This window comes from Somniosus microcephalus, chromosome 5, assembly GCF_052327205.1.
Source record: "Somniosus microcephalus isolate GS21.2 chromosome 5, FLI_Smic_1.0, whole genome shotgun sequence".
NCBI classification, from domain to species: Eukaryota; Metazoa; Chordata; class Chondrichthyes; order Squaliformes; family Somniosidae; genus Somniosus; species Somniosus microcephalus.
The window spans coordinates 128,363,108-128,380,701 of record NC_140991.1 but is presented as its reverse complement, the minus strand read 5'-3'; the positions used below and the strand labels follow the sequence as shown (position 1 = coordinate 128,380,701).

The 17,594-nt window shown below is 45.9% G+C and overlaps 1 protein-coding gene across 8 annotated transcripts in view; it reads right to left on the bottom strand.

Moving 5' to 3' along the window:
• LOC147117314 (uncharacterized) overlaps window positions 1–17,594 on the bottom strand; it is a 117,000-nt gene that overhangs the window by 48,606 nt on the left and 50,800 nt on the right. For all 8 annotated transcript variants that reach the window (XM_085988206.1, XM_085988205.1, XM_085988213.1 and 5 more), the window contains 4 exons: window positions 13,321–13,390; window positions 9,621–9,731; window positions 9,400–9,498; window positions 9,157–9,270 (listed from right to left, as the gene is read on the bottom strand). In XM_085988206.1, coding sequence (XP_085844332.1) covers window positions 9,157–9,270; window positions 9,400–9,498; window positions 9,621–9,731; window positions 13,321–13,390 — 394 coding nt within the window. The remainder of the gene's footprint in view (window positions 1–9,156; window positions 9,271–9,399; window positions 9,499–9,620; window positions 9,732–13,320; window positions 13,391–17,594) is intronic.

The following is a 17,594-nucleotide window of genomic DNA, read 5'->3' as shown; positions in this document are numbered from 1 at the left end:
GAGCCTTTCCTGCGCCTCTTGCGGAAGAGGTTGACGGGACTGGCTCTGCAAGGGCCGGGCGTGGAGGTGGTCCTCTCGGCTTACGCCGATGACGTGCTCCTCACGGTCACGGATCCCGCTGACTTGCGGAGGATGCGGGAATGCCAGCAGATTTACTCGGACGCATCCTCCGCCAAGATCAACTGGGAGAAATGTTCCGGACTCCTGGTGGGTCAGTGGCGGGTGGACTCCCTGCCGGAGGAGTTCAGGCCTTTCGCCTGGAGCACCACGCACCTCCTCTATTTGGGAGTCTACCTTAGCCCTGCCGAGGACGCTTGGCCGGCGAACTGGCAAGAGCTGGAGGCCAAAGTCACCGCTCGCCTAGGACGCTGGACAGGACTGCTCCGAGTGTTGTCCTACAGGGGTCGAGCGCTGGTCATAAACCAGCTGGTGGCCGCCATGTTGTGGTACCGGTTGGTCACTTTGATCCCTCCCCCTGCGTTTGTCGCCAAGATTCAGAAGAAGCTCATCGACTTCTTCTGGGACAAAAGGAAGCACTGGGTCTCTGCCGCGGTTCTGTGTCTCCCGCTTAGGGAGGGCGGTCAGGCGCTGGTGTGCCTTCGCACCCAGGCTGCGACTTTCCGTCTTCAGACGCTGCAGAGATACCTGTACGTCGAGAATCCTCCGAGATGGTGTGCGCTGGCGACGTTTTTCTTCCGCCAGCTGCATGGCCTCAATTACGACACGCAGCTCCTGTTTGCGAAAGTGGGCAGCAGGCGTGCCGGCCTGCGGGAGCTGCCTGTCTTCTACCAGGAACTACTATGGGTTTGGAACTACGTCGCTTCCAGGCGGAGCTCTCCCCCGTCAGGAGCGGCGGCTCTCCTTCGGGAGCCGCTGCTCAGGAATCCGCACCTCCACGAACACGGGTTCGGGCGGCTGGCGGAGGGTAGGGCTGTGGCTGGCAAGGTGACCAGAGTCGGGGACCTGCTCGATGGCGGAGGAGCGGGCTGGATGGCGCCGGAGGAGCTGGCGCGGCGCCTGTCCTGGGCCAACGTCCAGCTCGCGGTCGAAACCATCGAATCGGTAAAAGCGGCGCTGGGCCCCGACTCCACTAGGTGTATCGAGGCGGCTCAAGCACGTGGGGCGATCCCGTCCGAGCTTACCCCCGTTCGGACGGAATTCCTCATCGGCGCCCGGCCCCGAAACTCCCCTCGGGAACCGGCGCCTCACAACTTGAGCCGTCTCGAGGAAATACCCTCCGTGCCTTTTCATTCCGCGCGGAGGGGTTTCCTGTACGGGCTGCTCCTGCACACTCTCCACTTTGCCATCTTCGTCTACCGTCCGGACACGCCTTGGCGTGGCGTTTTGCCGACCGGCGGTAGCGGAGGTCCCCAATGGAGGGCTCTCTATGCGGGAGTCCTCCCTTGTTCCATCGGGGACTTGGCCTGGAGGGTGTTGCACGGAGCGGTCCCGTGCAATAAGGTTTTAAGTAGGTTCACGGACTCCCAGGCCGCCTGCATTTTTTGCGGCCTGGAGGAGTCCGTGTTTCACGTTTATATGGATTGTGAGAGGTTGCAGCCCCTCTTTCACTACTTGAAGGGGCTGCTCCTCGATTTTTGGTTGCACTTCAGTCCCACGCTCTTGATCTACGGTCACCCGGTGCGGAGGGGAGCGGACAGGTTGGAGGACCTCCTTGTGGGCCTGCTCCTGGGCCTGGCTAAAAGAGCCATCAATTGGTCCAGGCAGCGGGCGGTCGAGGGGGTCGTCCAGCCGGATTGCCTGCATCTCTTCCGCGGCCATGTTCGCGCCCGGGTGGCCCTGGAGATGGAGCACGCGGTGTCCGCCGGTGCGCTTGAGTATTTCCGCGACCGGTGGGCGCCGCGGGGACTGGAGTGCATCATCAACACGGATAACCAAATTTTAATTTGATTTGTTAAGCTTTAGTTGAACTTTTGTTTATTTACAGTCGAATTGGTTTTTTTTGGGTCCAAATAAAAGAGTACCCTCTGTTCGGTAAATACCTGTTTTATTGTTCTCCTGCAGTCCGTGTATTATTAAGGTGCGGACACTACAGTGGCGACGAACAGGTTCGAACTCACCTGCAGTGCTGCATCATCTCATGGGGATCTTTCCCGGAGAGGAAGCTTCTTGGAGGTAGAGGTCAGAGCAACGGGCGTTGGCCGTGGGCAACCGCCCAAGGATCCCTCAGAGTTCGGAGAGTTGCAGGAGAGGCTGTGGAGAGCTGGGCTTGGCTCCCCAGTCAAGGTGTACCAGCAAATCGTGCTGGTAGCAGGTAGTGCGCTGACCCTTCCGGACTGCGGCGGGCTCAAGCTCGATCGAGCGGCTCTGCAAAGGGGCCGTGCAGCGTCGTCGGGAGGAAGAGAGAGAGGGCGGAGCACACAAGGCGCAGTCAGTGCTCAAGAACCGGGCAGCGTAGCGAAAATAAAACAAGGGGAAGGAAAAGTGAGACGCGCTGAAGCCGCGGGTCGCCGCCATTACCCTGCAGAATGCTAGGAGCAGCGTGGCATCAAGGGGAAGAAGGAAAAGCGCGGGAGGCGCCATTTTATTCCATTGGTGAAGAAGAAAAAGCGCGGGAGGCGCCATTTTAATCCATTGGTGAAGAAGAAAAAGCGCGGGAGGCGCCATTTTAAATCACCCAAGATGCCGAAAAGTGGCAGTATCACTGCTTTCAACAACGAGGTAGAAGACTGGACCACGTATGTGGAAAGAATTGAAGTGTACTGCAAGGCAAATGAGGTGGCCGATGGAAAGGCGGCGTTGGTATTATTAAATTTGATGGGCACGAGAACGTACGGCCTATTGCGGAATTTAATTACCCCAGCTAAACCAATGGAGAAAAGTTTTGAAGAGATTGTTAATATCTTACAGGAACACCTAAACCCTACACCGCTGCTGATAGCAGAAGGATTCAAGTTCCATAAAAGAAACCAGCACAAAGATGAGAGCAATGCTATCTTACGGAACTACGCAAGTTATCGAAGCACTGCCAGTTCGGAGCAGGACTGGCAGACACCTTACGGGATTAAGTTTGTCTGCGGGCTCCAGAGTGAAGGAACCCAGAAACGACTACTTTCGGAAAAGGACCTGACACTAGAACAGGCTTTCAGCGTGGCAGTATCCTACGAAGCAGCAGCACGGGGAGCTGCGGAAATACAACAGAAACCACAAGAATACAGCGCTAACGAAATGGCGTATGGAGCAGAAAAGTGCTATCGCTGCGGCAGAACAACCCATGATCAGAAGGACTGCTGGTTTAAGGACAAAGTATGCAGGCAATGTGGGGAAATGGGACACATAGCAAGAGTCTGCAGGTCAGGAAAGAAAACCAACACTACAAGAACTACTAAGGAAAAGTACAAGAAAGTAAAGAAATTGACAGACAGTAGTTCGGAAGATCAGGAGTGTGATAAGGACTCCGGGAGCAGGAGACTAAGTTGTCTAAAGTTACACAACGTGATCGCAAAGGAGGATCACCGAACCATTTGGGTCACCCTCATGATAGCAGGGCCCCCAGTAAAGATGGAATTGGACACAGGATCAGCCCTAACTGTCATGAATCGACGAGACTATGAATGGGTATTCCCACACATACCCTTGAAGGACACGTCCATTGTATTGAAGACATACACGGGGCAAAAAGTCTACCCCAGAGGAAAAATAAGGGTGCCAGTTGAATACAACGGCAAGGAAACACAGAAACTGTATCTATATATACTACAAGATGGAGGACCACCATTATTGGGACGTGAATGGATCCAAAAAATACAATTGGATTGGCATTCCATTCAGGCGCTAACTGTGACTGACAAAAAGGATGATGACGTCACACCTGGTCAACTGTCAAAAATTCTAACCGACGCGAAAGAGGTGTTCCAACAAGGACTTGGGACTCAAAGGAGTAACGGCAACGATAAAAATCGAAGATAACGCAAACCCAAAATTTTTTAAGGCCAGACCGGTACCTTACGCGATCCGCCCAGCCGTTGAAGCAGAGCTGGAGAGTCTGGAGCGTTCAGGTGTGCTGTCCAAGGTGGACTGGAGCGAGTGGGCCACACCCATCGTTCCTGTAATGAAGAAATCATTGAGCAGCACGCCTGGGGAGCCGAAGAAGGTTCGCATCTGTGGGGACTTCAAGGTAACTGTGAACCCAGTCCTGCACACAGTACAATATCCACTTCCACGGATAGAAGATATTTTCGCCTCACTATCTATAGGGAAACGTTTTACAAAGATTGATCTGGCCCAAGCGTATCTACAAATGGAGGTGGAAGAAGCATCTAGAAAATACCTCACGATAAACACTCACAAAGGCCTTTACCAGTACAATCGACTGGTATTCGGGGTAGCATCAGCCCAGGCTATTTGGCAGAGGGCGATGGAACAAGTCCTGCAAGGGATCCCGGGGACCCAGTGTTATTTGGACGACATCCTGGTTACGGGCGAAAATGACAGTAAACACCTTGGTAACCTGGAGCAGGTGCTGACGAGATTACAGGAATATGGGCTACGAGCCAACCGCGAGTTCTTCAGGAGACAAATCTCGTATTGTGGCCACATGATTGATGAGGAAGGGTTGCATAAGTCGCCGGACAAGATTGAGGCTGTAGTCAAGGCTCCAGCACCGGAAAATGTGTCGCAACTGAGGTCGTTCCTCGGGTTGGTGAACTACTATCATAAGTTCTTGCCGAATTTATCTACAATTCTGCACCCACTGAATGCCCTACTGCAAACTGGAGTGACATGGAAATGGAGTGATGTGTAAGCGTGCCTTTCAGGAATGTAAATGCCTAATCACTTCAAAAGAAGTATTGGCCCACTACAACCCAACACTACCGATTCGGTTCGCATGTGATGCGTCACCCTACGGCATTGGAGCGGTACTGTCACACAAATTCCGTGACGGTTCAGAGAGGCCAATAGCCTTTGCGCCGCGCTCGCGAACCTCAGCCGAGCATAACTACGCCCAGATTGACAGGGAGGCCCTCAGCCTGGTGTGGGGGGTGAAGAAGTTCAATCACTATCTGCACGGGCAGAAATTCACCCTACTGACTGATCATCAGCCCCTGGTCTCCATTTTTAACCCGAAGAAGGGCGTTCCGGTGATGACGGCGCAGCGGCTGCAAAGATGGTCACTTTTTCTAGGGGCACATCAGTACGACAGAGTACAAGGGTACGAAACAGCATGGAAACGCTGATGGGCTGTCGCGCCTACCGTTGCCTACGGTAGAGGAAGCACCTGCAGTGGACCCTGTTAAGATATTCCATGCGACCATAGTCGAATGTCTACCTGTTACAAACTCAAGTATAGGGAAGGAAACCCGAAATGACCCGACACTCTCGTGGGTCTATGATTTGACGGTGAAGGGATGGCCAGCACATGGCGACTCACTGTTGCCAGCATTCTCGCCAAGGAGAGAACAGCTGTCAGTGTGCCGGGGGACCTTGATGTGTGGATCTCGAGTGGTAATTCCACCCAAGTTGAGAGATAGAGTGCTCAATGAGCTTCACGAGGGTCATCTGGGAGGGGTAAAAATGAAGAACCTAGCCAGGGCGTTTGTGTGGTGGCCAGGAATCGATAAAGAAATCGAGGATATGACCAAGAGATGCACAGGATGCCAGAAGGTCCAAAACGCTCCACCACAGGCCCCGCTACATCCATGGGAGTGGCCCTCATCTCCATGGCAACGGGTACACATTGAATCCATAAATGGACTAGCAAAATCAATGTTCCTAATCGCTGTGGACGCCCATTCGAAATGGCCAGAGGTCATCAAAATGTCCTCCACCACCATGGAGAAATCTATTGCAGTCCTACGGACCATCTTTGCCAGGAATGGCTTGCCAGAACAGATTTGCTCCGACAATGGGCCACAGTTTGTGTCCGAGGATTTCCGGAGGTTTCTGAGGAATAATGGGGTGAAGCATTACACATCTGCCCCACATCATCCAGCCACAAATGGATTGGCTGAGAGGTTTGTTCAGACCTTTAAAAAGGCCATAAAGGCAATGCATAATGACGACATACCACTACAACACAAGGTGGATAATTTCTTGTTTGCTTACCGGAATGCGACACATGCAGTCACCAACCAAGCTTCAGCCATAATGTTCTTCAACCGAAGGCTAAGATGTCGCCTGGATTTGCTCAAACCAAACATAAGACGAGATGTTGAGGATAAGCAATTCCAGCACATAAATGAGAAGCCAACCAGGAGCTTCAAGATAGGGCAACCAGTCTTGGCCCGCGACTACCGAACAGAAAAATGGCAGCCAGGAACGATATGCACACAGCAGGGACCACTAATGTACACAGTGGACGTTGGAGAGAGCATCATGAGACGCCATGCTGACCAGATTCTAGAGTCACAGGAACAAGCCAAACCCATACCACGAGCAGGTGCACCTGGTAATCAACCCGAAGTACAGATTGCATCTACCTCAGAAGCAGTGGTATTGGAAGCTGACGAACCAACCAATGACAATGAGCCAGAATCAACTCCGCCACAAGAACAGGATACTCGAGAAAGGCGCTATCCAGTCAGGATCAGGAAGCCTCCTCAAAGACTGAACTTATAAATGATTATTTCAGTTGATGTATATAGTACAGAGGAAATTGTAATTGTAATTAGTTATTATTTAGTTGTCAAATGAATGTTATGTACTGTTTATCTAAAAGGGGAGGAATTGTTGTGTATGTACCTTTAAGAGAAGAACTGATTCTATACTGCAGTACCGGCAGTGACCACCCCTGTATATAAAGCCATAGCAGGCTTCTGTACTTCAGTCTTAAGTTACCCTCTGTTCAGTAAATACCTGTTTTATTGTTCTCCTGCAGTCCGTGCATTATTAAGGCGCGGACACTGCAGCTACCACAGGGAGTAGTTGAAGCGAATAGCATAGATGCATTTAAGGGGCGATTAGATAAGCATATGAGGGAGAAGGAAATAGAGGGTTATGCTGATAGTGTTAGATGAGGAAAGACGGGAGGAGGCTCAAGTGGAACATAAACACTGGCATAGACTGGTTGGGCCGAATGGCCTGTTTCTGTGCTGTATATCCAATGTAGATGGAAGCATAAACTCACCAAAATATTAATAGATTAAGCAAATGAGCAAAACTGTGGCAAATTGATTTCAATGTAGGCAAGTGTGAGGTTATCCACTTTGGACCTAAAAAGGATAGGACTGTGTACTTTCTAAATGAGGGAAAGCTAGAAACAGTGGATGTCCAAAGAGGCTTGGGGGTCCATGTACCTAGATCATTGAAATGTCATGGACAGGTACAAAAAATGATCAAAAAGGCTAATGGATGGTGGCTTCAATATCTAGAGGACTAGAATACAAGGGGGTAGAAGTCATGCTACAGCTATACAAAGCTCTGGTTAGACCACACCTGGAGTACTGTGAGCAGTTCGACACCACACCTTAGGAAGGATATATTGGCCTTGGAGGGAGCGCAGCGTAGATTTACCAGAATTATACCTAGACTTCAAGGGTTAAATTATGAGGAAGGATTACACAACCTAGGGTTGTATTCCCTGGAATTTGGTCAAATTTCTCAAGATATGAAGGGGAACCGATAGGGTAGATAGAGAGAAACTATTTCCACTGGTTGGGGAATCTAGAGTTCCACAGATTCACTCCTCATCTCAGTCCTAAATGGCCAACCCCTTATTCGAAGACTCTCCAGTCACAGTTCGGCCGTGATATCATTGAATAGCAGAACAGGCTCGACGGGCTAAATGGCCTACTCCTGTTCCTATGTTTTGCAGCCAATGAAGCACTTCTGAAGTGTAGTCATTGTTGTAATGTAGGAAACTCAGCAGCCAATTTGCACACAGCAAGGTCCCACAAACAACAATGAAATAAATGACCAGATCGCCTGTTTCTATGTGTTGGTTGACGGATAAATGTTGTTCAAGGAAATTCCTACTATTTAAAGAACAGCGCTCTGGTATCTTTTACGGCCACCTGTAAGGGCCTTGGTTTAGCATCTTATCCGAACGATAGCACCTCCGACAATGCAGCACTCCCTCAGTACTGCAGTGAAGTGCTGGCCTAGATTATGTGCTGAAGTCTCTGAAGTGGGACTTGAACCCATGACCTTCTGACTCAGAGGCGAGTCGAGGCTGAACAAAGGGAATTGAATAAGTATTAGAAAAAGAATCTAAAAGGAAATGGGGAGAGAGCAAGGAAATAGGATTAGATCAGAGCTCTCCAGTTCAAGAGCTAGTACTGGCACAGGTGAGCCAAATGGCCTCCTTCTGTGCTGTCATTCCTCTGATAGTCTAATGAATAATAAAATTGTTCAGCATAACTAAGCTATACTGACCAGAAGGTTGCAGGTTTGATTCCCAGTCTGTGTTCAATTAATTATCTCAGCAGTTGGGATGCTACAATTGCTTTGGCATCCCAGCTGTGTGCACGTAGATGCCTGGCAAGAACAGGATAAAATGCTAGCATTCACTGTTTTGGCCAAAAACAGAAATTTGTATCCAACAAAGAGACAAGTTTTCAGGCCTATGTTACAGTTCGATACAGTTTAGATCTTTGGACAGTATTACCAAAATTGAATTTAGTGCCATTGGCTGTACAGAGGTTGAGTTATTTACTACTGACAAAGCAAAGAACATTGCACTGGGTAAAAATGCCAGACATAAACCAGGACTGTGCATGACAACTATCCTGAAACTAAATTCAAACCAGATGAAACACTTTCTTCACTGCTGGGTCTAAGAGTTTGATAGGACAAAAAAAAATGTATTCTCCATTTTTTCTTCTCCTGAAGATGGCAACTCATTCTGGGGTACAGTCACACTAATGCTAGCAATGCTCAGCTATGATGCCCAAATGTAACCCTGGACAGCCTGAGTGTTGATTAAAGAAGGTAAAACAGGTAGGCCAAAACCAATTTTCACTTGAAATCCAGAGATGTACACTTTCCAGCAGGGTTGATAGAAAGAAACGAGGAGCAGGTACCACCACCTAATTTTCTTTTCCTAGCCCAGAGACACATTCTATCACTACCTTAAGGCAAGATCAGCTAGGTCAGGCAGATATCAAATGTGATACCTTTGTAATCTTTTACATGTAGTCAGTATCATACAAGATGTCAATAGGGGAGCATTTATGCATGCAAATTTGTTAATTATCCTACCTTGAGAATGTGGCATTCTTGATTCATAGGAACTGGAACTTCCCATGTTAACATGCTGACCAAAATTACTTCCAAAGTTCTCATGTCTTGAATATTTGTTGTCCAACTGGCCATCTGAAACACCAAAAGCAGAACGGTTATAAAAAGGCAAATATATTTCAAATAAGTTACTTGTACCAACTAGATGCCATCAGGGGGTTGCTTCTCCAAGTTTGTATGTTCAAACCTCATTAACTATCTTACCATGTGACCGTAGCGTTCTTGCATCATACGCATTGGAACTTTCCATTTTAACATGCTGACCAAAACTACTTCCGAAGTTCTCGTGTCGTGACTGGCCATCTGAAACAGCAAAAGCAGAACTGTGAAAGGACAAACATATTTCAATAAGCTAATTATATTAATCAGATGCCGTAAGGGAGCTTTCCTGCACATTTATGTGCTGAAACCTGTAATCACCCTACCGTGTGATCGTGCCAGTCTTGATTCGTAGGAACTGGAACTTGCAGCATTCATATTCTGACTGAAACTTCTAAAGTTTTCACGGCGTGAAAATCTTGAGTCTGATTGACCATCTGAAATACCAAAAGTAAAATTCTTCTGAATAGGCAAATATATTGCAAATAAATTATTCATATCTAATTTTTTAATGTATTTACAGGTTGTGAAAATCAGGGACACCTACTCTTTCTAGTGTAGAAAGCAAACCAAACATCATGATAGCTTTGCACGAAAGAGCCCTTTCAGCTCACTTGATTGCACCCTTTCAAAATACCAATCTTGTACTCCTTCAATGAGTTCAATGTCCTGGCCTCAACTATCCTTTCCTGACAATACATTAGAGTTATCACCCGCCGAAAGCAAATGTTTACTAATATCTGTTCTAAATTTGCCCTGCTTATTACTGAACCTGTGCCCTGGTTTTGCTGCCCATCTATTTCTGAAAATACTGTTTCAAACACTATATTTTTTCCATTACATTAAGTATTTTGCATACTTCTAGAAAATCTGTTCTCAGTTTTGCAGCCAATGAGCCCTAGCTTATCAAGTTTTTTTTCCAAAACAGTTCTTCCCTCTACTTGGCAATCAACCTGAATGCTCTCCTTTACGCTGGATCTAAGGCCTTTATGTCACGGCGAGTAAAACTGTATGCAGTACATCAGCATCTTCAAAACATACTAAATCTAAAGGCTAGAAAAGACAATGGCCCAGAAATTCCGTTCGCAGGCCTCTCGCGGGCGGAGGGCTGCGATTTGGAAAGATCTGCGCTTGGACTGGAGGGCTCCCGGGAGGCAGAGTTCCGTTGCTGGGCCTCTCCAAACTGCCGGTGTGCACACGTATCCCAGAGGCGCAGGCGGTTCGCAGCGTCCCTGGGATCACGTGGGCCATGGGGAGCCAATCAAAGAAGGGAATCTCCATTCATAGATTTGACAGGAAGGCCTGTCAAATATATGAAGAGATCACCCCCAAAACATAGTAAAACTTCAAATAAATCAAAAAAAAACAGCACATTTTTAAAAAGGACTATAAATGACAAATTAACTATTTTAAACAAAAATTTAAATTTTGAAAAAAGTTAAAGTTTTTAACAGGGCTAAAAATAAACTTACCTTTCTTTAAAGTATCTTAAAATGATAAATCAGTGGAAATTTAAAAAAAAACTTTTTTCAACTCTTATCCTGGTAAAAGCAGGCCTTATGCCTGCTTTTACCAGGTGCAAGAATTGTAAGTGTTCTCTGCGGGCGGAGGGTCTCCAAAAAACGCAATTCTCCACCTGCAAAGGCTCGGATTGGAAATGCCGGTTTCCAGCGAATGCGCAGTGCATGCCTGAAACCGGCATTTCCGATGTCCCCGCGGGCGAGTACAGCACGTACTCACCCGTAGGGACCGGAATATCCGGTCCAATAAATCCACATCATTTATTGCATTTCCTGCTGCCCTTGTAGCTACATCCAATAATGTGTTTCTCCAATATATTTGTCCAATTTTACTGTGGATCAAATCTACTTGCATCTACAAGCACCCTCAGTAATATTTTCCAAAAACTGACCACCCTCTTTACCTATGTCCCATCTGAACCCCAACTTCTCGGTTTCATTTCGTTGTACTGCACTGTGCACTAACAATTACAATAAAGTTGATTATTATTATTATATACTTGGGTCCAATGTTGCACAATAAGCTGCACGGCCATGTGGTCTGGAGGTCCTGCGCAGACCACTCACCGGCTTTTATATGGGAGAAACCATGTACGAGTGAAAATTTGAATGGGCCGCGCAGCCAGTTAAAGGGCCCGCGCACCGAAACAAAGTAAGAGGGAACATTTCTTGGGTCCCCTTACTTTGCTGTCTGGTAATAATTCAAATAGCCTCAACTGGTCCTCTTCATCTTCAAGACTTATTAAATTGAATACCTCAATCAATGAGAAGAATTCCAGTTCTTTGAGCTTATGCTCATGTTTCATTCTCTGGTTTCTTTATTATTTTAAGAGTTTTTTGCAGCTTTTTTTTTTTACTCAGCTATATCTTTTCTGTAATGAGTGTCCAGAACTGCTCCTAATACTCCAGGTGTGGTTTAACCAAGGTCCTATATAGTGGCAGGATTACCTGGCATAATCTCTACTCTTTCCCTTTTTATACCACCTAACATTGGCTTAATGTCTCAAGGAATCATAGATCACTTTTCTTATTTGTCTTTGCATTTTACCATTAATCTTGCAATTCTTCTCCACAATTCCCATCCGTTCTGTATCCTTAAGTGCGAAATTTTACACTTAGACATTAAACTGCATCTGCTTTATTGCTCACCTCCCCAAACAGTCTAAGATCCCTGTAGCGTGTCTCCACCTTCAACTGTATTAACCCATTTTGCGGTCACCTGCAAAACTCAGATGAAGCACCCTTTCAGTTTATTTTTGAAAATGTTTGGAGTATTGGTCCTAAGAGTGTCCTGCAGGACTTGACTCAGTATACCCCTCCATTCAAAATACCTCACATTTACAGAGACCCTTCACTTTGTATTCAATGCACCTCAGCATGCTTTTGCCAATACTGTGTCTCATTATAAGAACTACGAAATTTCAAATACATCACATACAATGGGGGGAATTTTCCCAGCCCTGGGGAGGCCTCGACCCCGCTTCCAACCCGCCTCCGTGCCATCTTCCTGGGAGGCGGGTCCCCGAGTTGCGCAGGGACCGGTCTCCTCAAGACGAGAAGGGGGTTAGAGTCAGCGAGGCGAGCAGTGCGTCTGTGGGGGTGAGAGGGATCGAAATGTCAGCTGCAGAGGTGAGTGATGGGTGCAAGTGAGGTCAGGTAAATATGAGAGGCGAGTGTAAAGTGTTGGAAAAAATTTCCTTACCTTTGTTTCTTTCTGCAGGCTTCAACAATTGAGGATCCAGAGGTGCCTCATCTCAACAGCAGAGATAACAGAATGGCTGCTGCTTTCTCAGATGCAGCAGCCATCTGCTTCCTGCTGAGGAGAGGTGTCTTGGTGAGCCTTCTGTGCAAGGGCTCACCTCAGAACAGAGATTGTCAGCGTTTGACAACTTCTCAAAGCTGTCAAACGCTAACAATTCATCTGTCAAAAAATTTGAGACAGATGAAGCGTCATACGCTGACGTCATCTGTCACCGGCTTTCCCTTAATTGGCCAGGGCTTAACAAGGCCAATCAAGGGAAAATAGCGTGGATTGGTCAGACGTCGTTGAGGGCAGGACTGAAACCCAAAAACCAGAAGTCTCGCCTCCAGCACATCTCCATTGAGAAAATCCAGCCCATTATCTCCCTTACCTACATCTTTTGTTACTTTATCAAAATATTCTATTAAGCTGCTCAATCATGAACTTCCCAATTACAGATCCTTGCTGACTCTTACCAATTTGTTTATATCTCCCAAGTGTTCCACTACCACTTGATGCTACCCCAACCCAAAGAAAACAGAACTGGTGGTAAAACAAATTTGAAACATGATCAGCCAAATTTCAAATATGTATTTATACAACAGATCTTAAAAATAGAAGTTTTTATGATTTGAAATGCTGAAATGCAATGGATCTCCCTATTCACGACAGCAACAACATTTCTTAAATAAAATCTACATTTCTTTGGCAATGGACAAGATAAAATCTTCCCAGCTATCTAAGCATGGAGTATAAGCAACTTACAGTTATCTGCAGGTCTTTTTACTGCAGTGCTCCCTCCAGCAAGTTCATTTGGGGCCTCATCGAGGACAACCTGAAATTCATATAATCAATGTTTTAGGAAAAAAAGCTAGTTAGTATCAATTGATCGTAAAAAAAAAAAAATTCTACAGGGCAAGGAGCACATCCTCTACACATCACTGGAGTTGAGCCCAGCAAGGATCATCTTCACTCCCTCAAGTCCATGAGGCACAGATCAGAGTGTATCTTGTCACAAAACCGGTTTGTGTTGGTTAGACTACATCAAGCACCATCAGGCCGCACTCTCCTCTTCCAAAACCACTCACTACCTCATCCTGGAGACCAATACTAACTTGCGGTTTCTTCTTGTTGAGTATATTCAAGACAGAGAGCGATAGATTTTTGGATATTAAGGGAATCAAGGGATATGGGGATGGTGCAGGAAAGTGGAGTTAAGGTAGAAGATCAGCCATGATCTTATTGAATGGTGGAGCAGGCTCGAGGGGCCAAATGGCCTACTCCTGCTCCTATTTCTTATGTTCTTAATAAATCCAGTAAGTTGTGTTTGGTAAAGGTTGTTCCATATACTACTTTAGAGATGAATTCCAAGCATGCGCAACCTGAAGGGCCCCCACAATATTGGGCCAGATTTGCGGTGAGTATGACGGCGTACTCCGAGTATGCTGTCATGCCACCTTAGAAATGGCCTGCAAGTTCAGGATTTCCACATGCACTAAACCCCGCACTTGCGATCGGTCAACATACACGTTGACAGATCGTCCACATGGCCAAAGAAAAACCAATTGCTGGCGCAGAGTTGGGCTATTTGCCCAATTGCATATGGAAATTTCACGGTTGATGTAAACAAGCGCAGGGCCTGTTTGCATCAGCGTAAGGGGATACCTCAGGCATGGTTTAACTATTTTCAATTCGGAAATCCAATAGTTTAATTGTATCAAATGAGTTTTTGTTTCTGCAAAATTGGAGTTTTAATGATGTTGATAATTACCAGCAAAATTAAATTTTTACTAACAGAACTAAGATGTTGTGAAGTTGGTGGAATGAAGCTAATTAGGAATTAAATTCCAATCCTGTAAAGTAATTGTAATTAAATCAGATTACAGGATTCCCTTCTGAAATGATGCAAAATCAAATTCTGTTTCCTGATTGGAGGACCAGGCCCAAGTGATCCCATGTACGCTTCCACAGAGGCTGCGCCCCTGTGATCCATGGGCCATTATGCTATACTCCTGTATGCAGCCAGAGAGTAAGTTCACAAAGGAGGGTATCAGGTAGGTGCGTATTCTTTTCGCAGGTCTACGGCGTACTCCGCAGCTTCAACGCAGACTGCAATTATGGGCCATTACATATTGTGCTACACGAGGTATCACAATTGTGTGGGACAGGCCGGATGAACCAGAGGGTCTGCCTGCCTGTCATTGTTCGTATGCTCGTAAGCCATTGATTTGAGTTTCCAACCAGAGGTGGCATGTACCCCGCAACCCATTTGAGTGTCTTTTTTTAGAACCAGATTTTTGGGACCATAGAAGACAAAAGCTGGTCATGCTTGGCAGAGACGCTTTGTAAAATCACTTGAAATGGCCATGTCTCTACAAGCATTCATGTAGTAGAACATTAATTTTGTTGAGGTTTATGAGAAAGTAGGTAGAACAAAAGGGTTGACTTTCTTGTCTCAAAAAAACCAAGTCGTCCAGGTGTGTCACAATAACCATTTGATCAGAGTGGCATATTAAATAGCACTGATTAACAACCAGGGTCCAAGTCTCACTCACTAACCTGGCAAGCTGAAATCAATGCCACAAACAGCAGTCTGCATGATATATACTTGAGATCATACATGGAAAGAAGTTCAAAAAAGTGAGGATTAAATTTGTGTCGGACCAGATTGAATAAAAAAAGAGACGCGTGGGTGGTGCTGGTATTTATTGCCCATCCCTAGTTGCTCTCAAGAAGGTGGTGGTGCACCATCTTTTCCACCCGCTGCAGTCTGTATGGTGAAAGCGCTCCTGCAATGCTGTGTAGGAAGTTCCTGGATTTTGACCCAGCAACAATGAAGGAACGGTGTATACGTCCAAGTTCCCAATTTAGGTATAGTCATGGTCTGTTTGTATTTCACAACCTTTATGAACTTATGCTAGGGATCACGGAAGACTCAAATTGTTGCAAGATGAACACGAATGGAGCAGTGTTTCAACTGCAGGTTAAAATGCAGTAGATATTTCATGGGTGCTTAAGGTTTAGCTGAAAATCACTATCTATTTCTTCGACCCGGTGTCAAGAAGCTTGCTTTGTGAATAGCTTGCGCAAAGTCAGTAAGGTATTCATTGCAGTTAAGAGGCTTTGGTCAAATAATTGTCCATATCAATAACTAGGCCCCCAACTGGATTAGGATGCTGGATCTGAATTAACAGTTGAGCGAGTTCTGTCTGCTGCCAAGTTGAGAGATCAGCACCAGAATGTCAGAACTACAGTTTCCTAGCTCAACGCAAGCTTGAGGAACAGCACATCATCTTTTGATTAGGCACTTTACAACTTTCTGGCCTCAACATAGAGTTCAACAACTTCAAATCATAATCACTGCTTCAATTTTCTCAGACAGCAAGTGTTGGTGATGGTTCTGCTGTTGCTATTTTCACCTCCTCTGTGCCCATTTTTGTTTCTTTATTGTCCCATTACCACACCCCTTTTATCATTTAATCAATCCTGCCCTCCACCCCATCACAGACCTTTCTTTAGAAACTGTTTAATCTGTAACTTCCAGTTCTGATGAGATCATCAACCTGAAACATTAACTCTGTTTCTCTTGCCACAGATGCTGCTTGACCTGCTGAGTGTTTCCAGCATTTTCTGTATTTATTAGTTTATTACAGACACCTTGGCTCTTCTGCTCTGATTTTTTTGCAGATTAGAGATTTGGGGAAATGAATGCAGAAACATTTATTTCCAGAAGGAAAAACTATCCAGCTGACTTGTCAATAGCTCATGATCAGACACAAAGGAGTTTGTGATTGCATGATGACTGCATGATGATATGAACAAATGTATCAGGTAACTGTGGTTCCAGATAATGTTGTTCACTGACTCAGTATAAATCCTGCACTAAAAGGATGAATTCCCAATTAACAGAGAGCATCAGTAGTTGTGTTTGTATACTATTACCTAATGATTCGGCACCAATGAGCAAGCAGCATCACATTTTGACAAAAGGACTAAGAGCAGGTTCTAACCTGTTCCTTGAAGCACAGAATGTCATGTTATCTATCCGCAAATACACTGACACACCCTGTATTACAGCTTGAAAATGGCTGCTATGTCTCAAGCCTGTCAATGCACTAGAAGTTATCCACAGAACAACATGTGAATAGACCACTCATATAAAGGTGCAGTTGATGGTGGATGTAGCAGGAAATCCCAGAAACCATCTTCCTCTTGGGATTACCATTTCAGATCAAAAGCAAAGGCATATCTTCAATAGCTGGAATTATATATTGCAGGGAGATCTCTGACTGAACAGGTTGAACTGTCAAAATCTGCTTACAAAGAAGATTGCCATGATAAGACCAAGACAAGCATTCGTAATAAGGTGGATGAATTAGCTGCGCAAATAGAGGTAAATGAATATGATTTGATTCGGATTACGGAAACATGGCTCCAGGTGGCCAAGGCTAGGAACTCAACATTCAGGAAAGATAGGCAAAAAGGAAAAGGGAAGTGGGGTAGCATTTCTGGTTAAAGAAGGAATTAACACAATTGTAAGGAAGGATATTAGCTCTGATGTGGAATCTGTATGGGTAGAACTGAGAAATACCAAGGGGCAGAAAACGTTAGTGGGAGTGGTATATAGACCTCCAAACAGTAATGCAGAGGTCAGGGATGGCATTAAAAGGGAAATTAGAGACGCATGCAATAAGGGCACAGCAGTCATCATGGGTGACTTTAATCTACATATAGATTGAGCTAACCAAATTAGAAACAATACTGTGGAGGAGGAATTCCTGGAGTGTTTAAGGGTTGGTTTCCTGGACCAATATGTCGAGGAACCAACCAGAGATCAGGCCATCTTAGACTGGGTATTATATAATGAGAAAGGATTGATTAGCAATCTTGTTGTACGAGGCCCCTTGGGTCGAAGCAATCATAATATGATAGAATTCTTCATCAAGATGGAGAGTGAAGTAGTTGACTCAGACTAGGGTCCTGAATTTAAATAAAAAGGAAACTACGATGGTCTGAAGCACGAGTTGGGTAGGATTGAG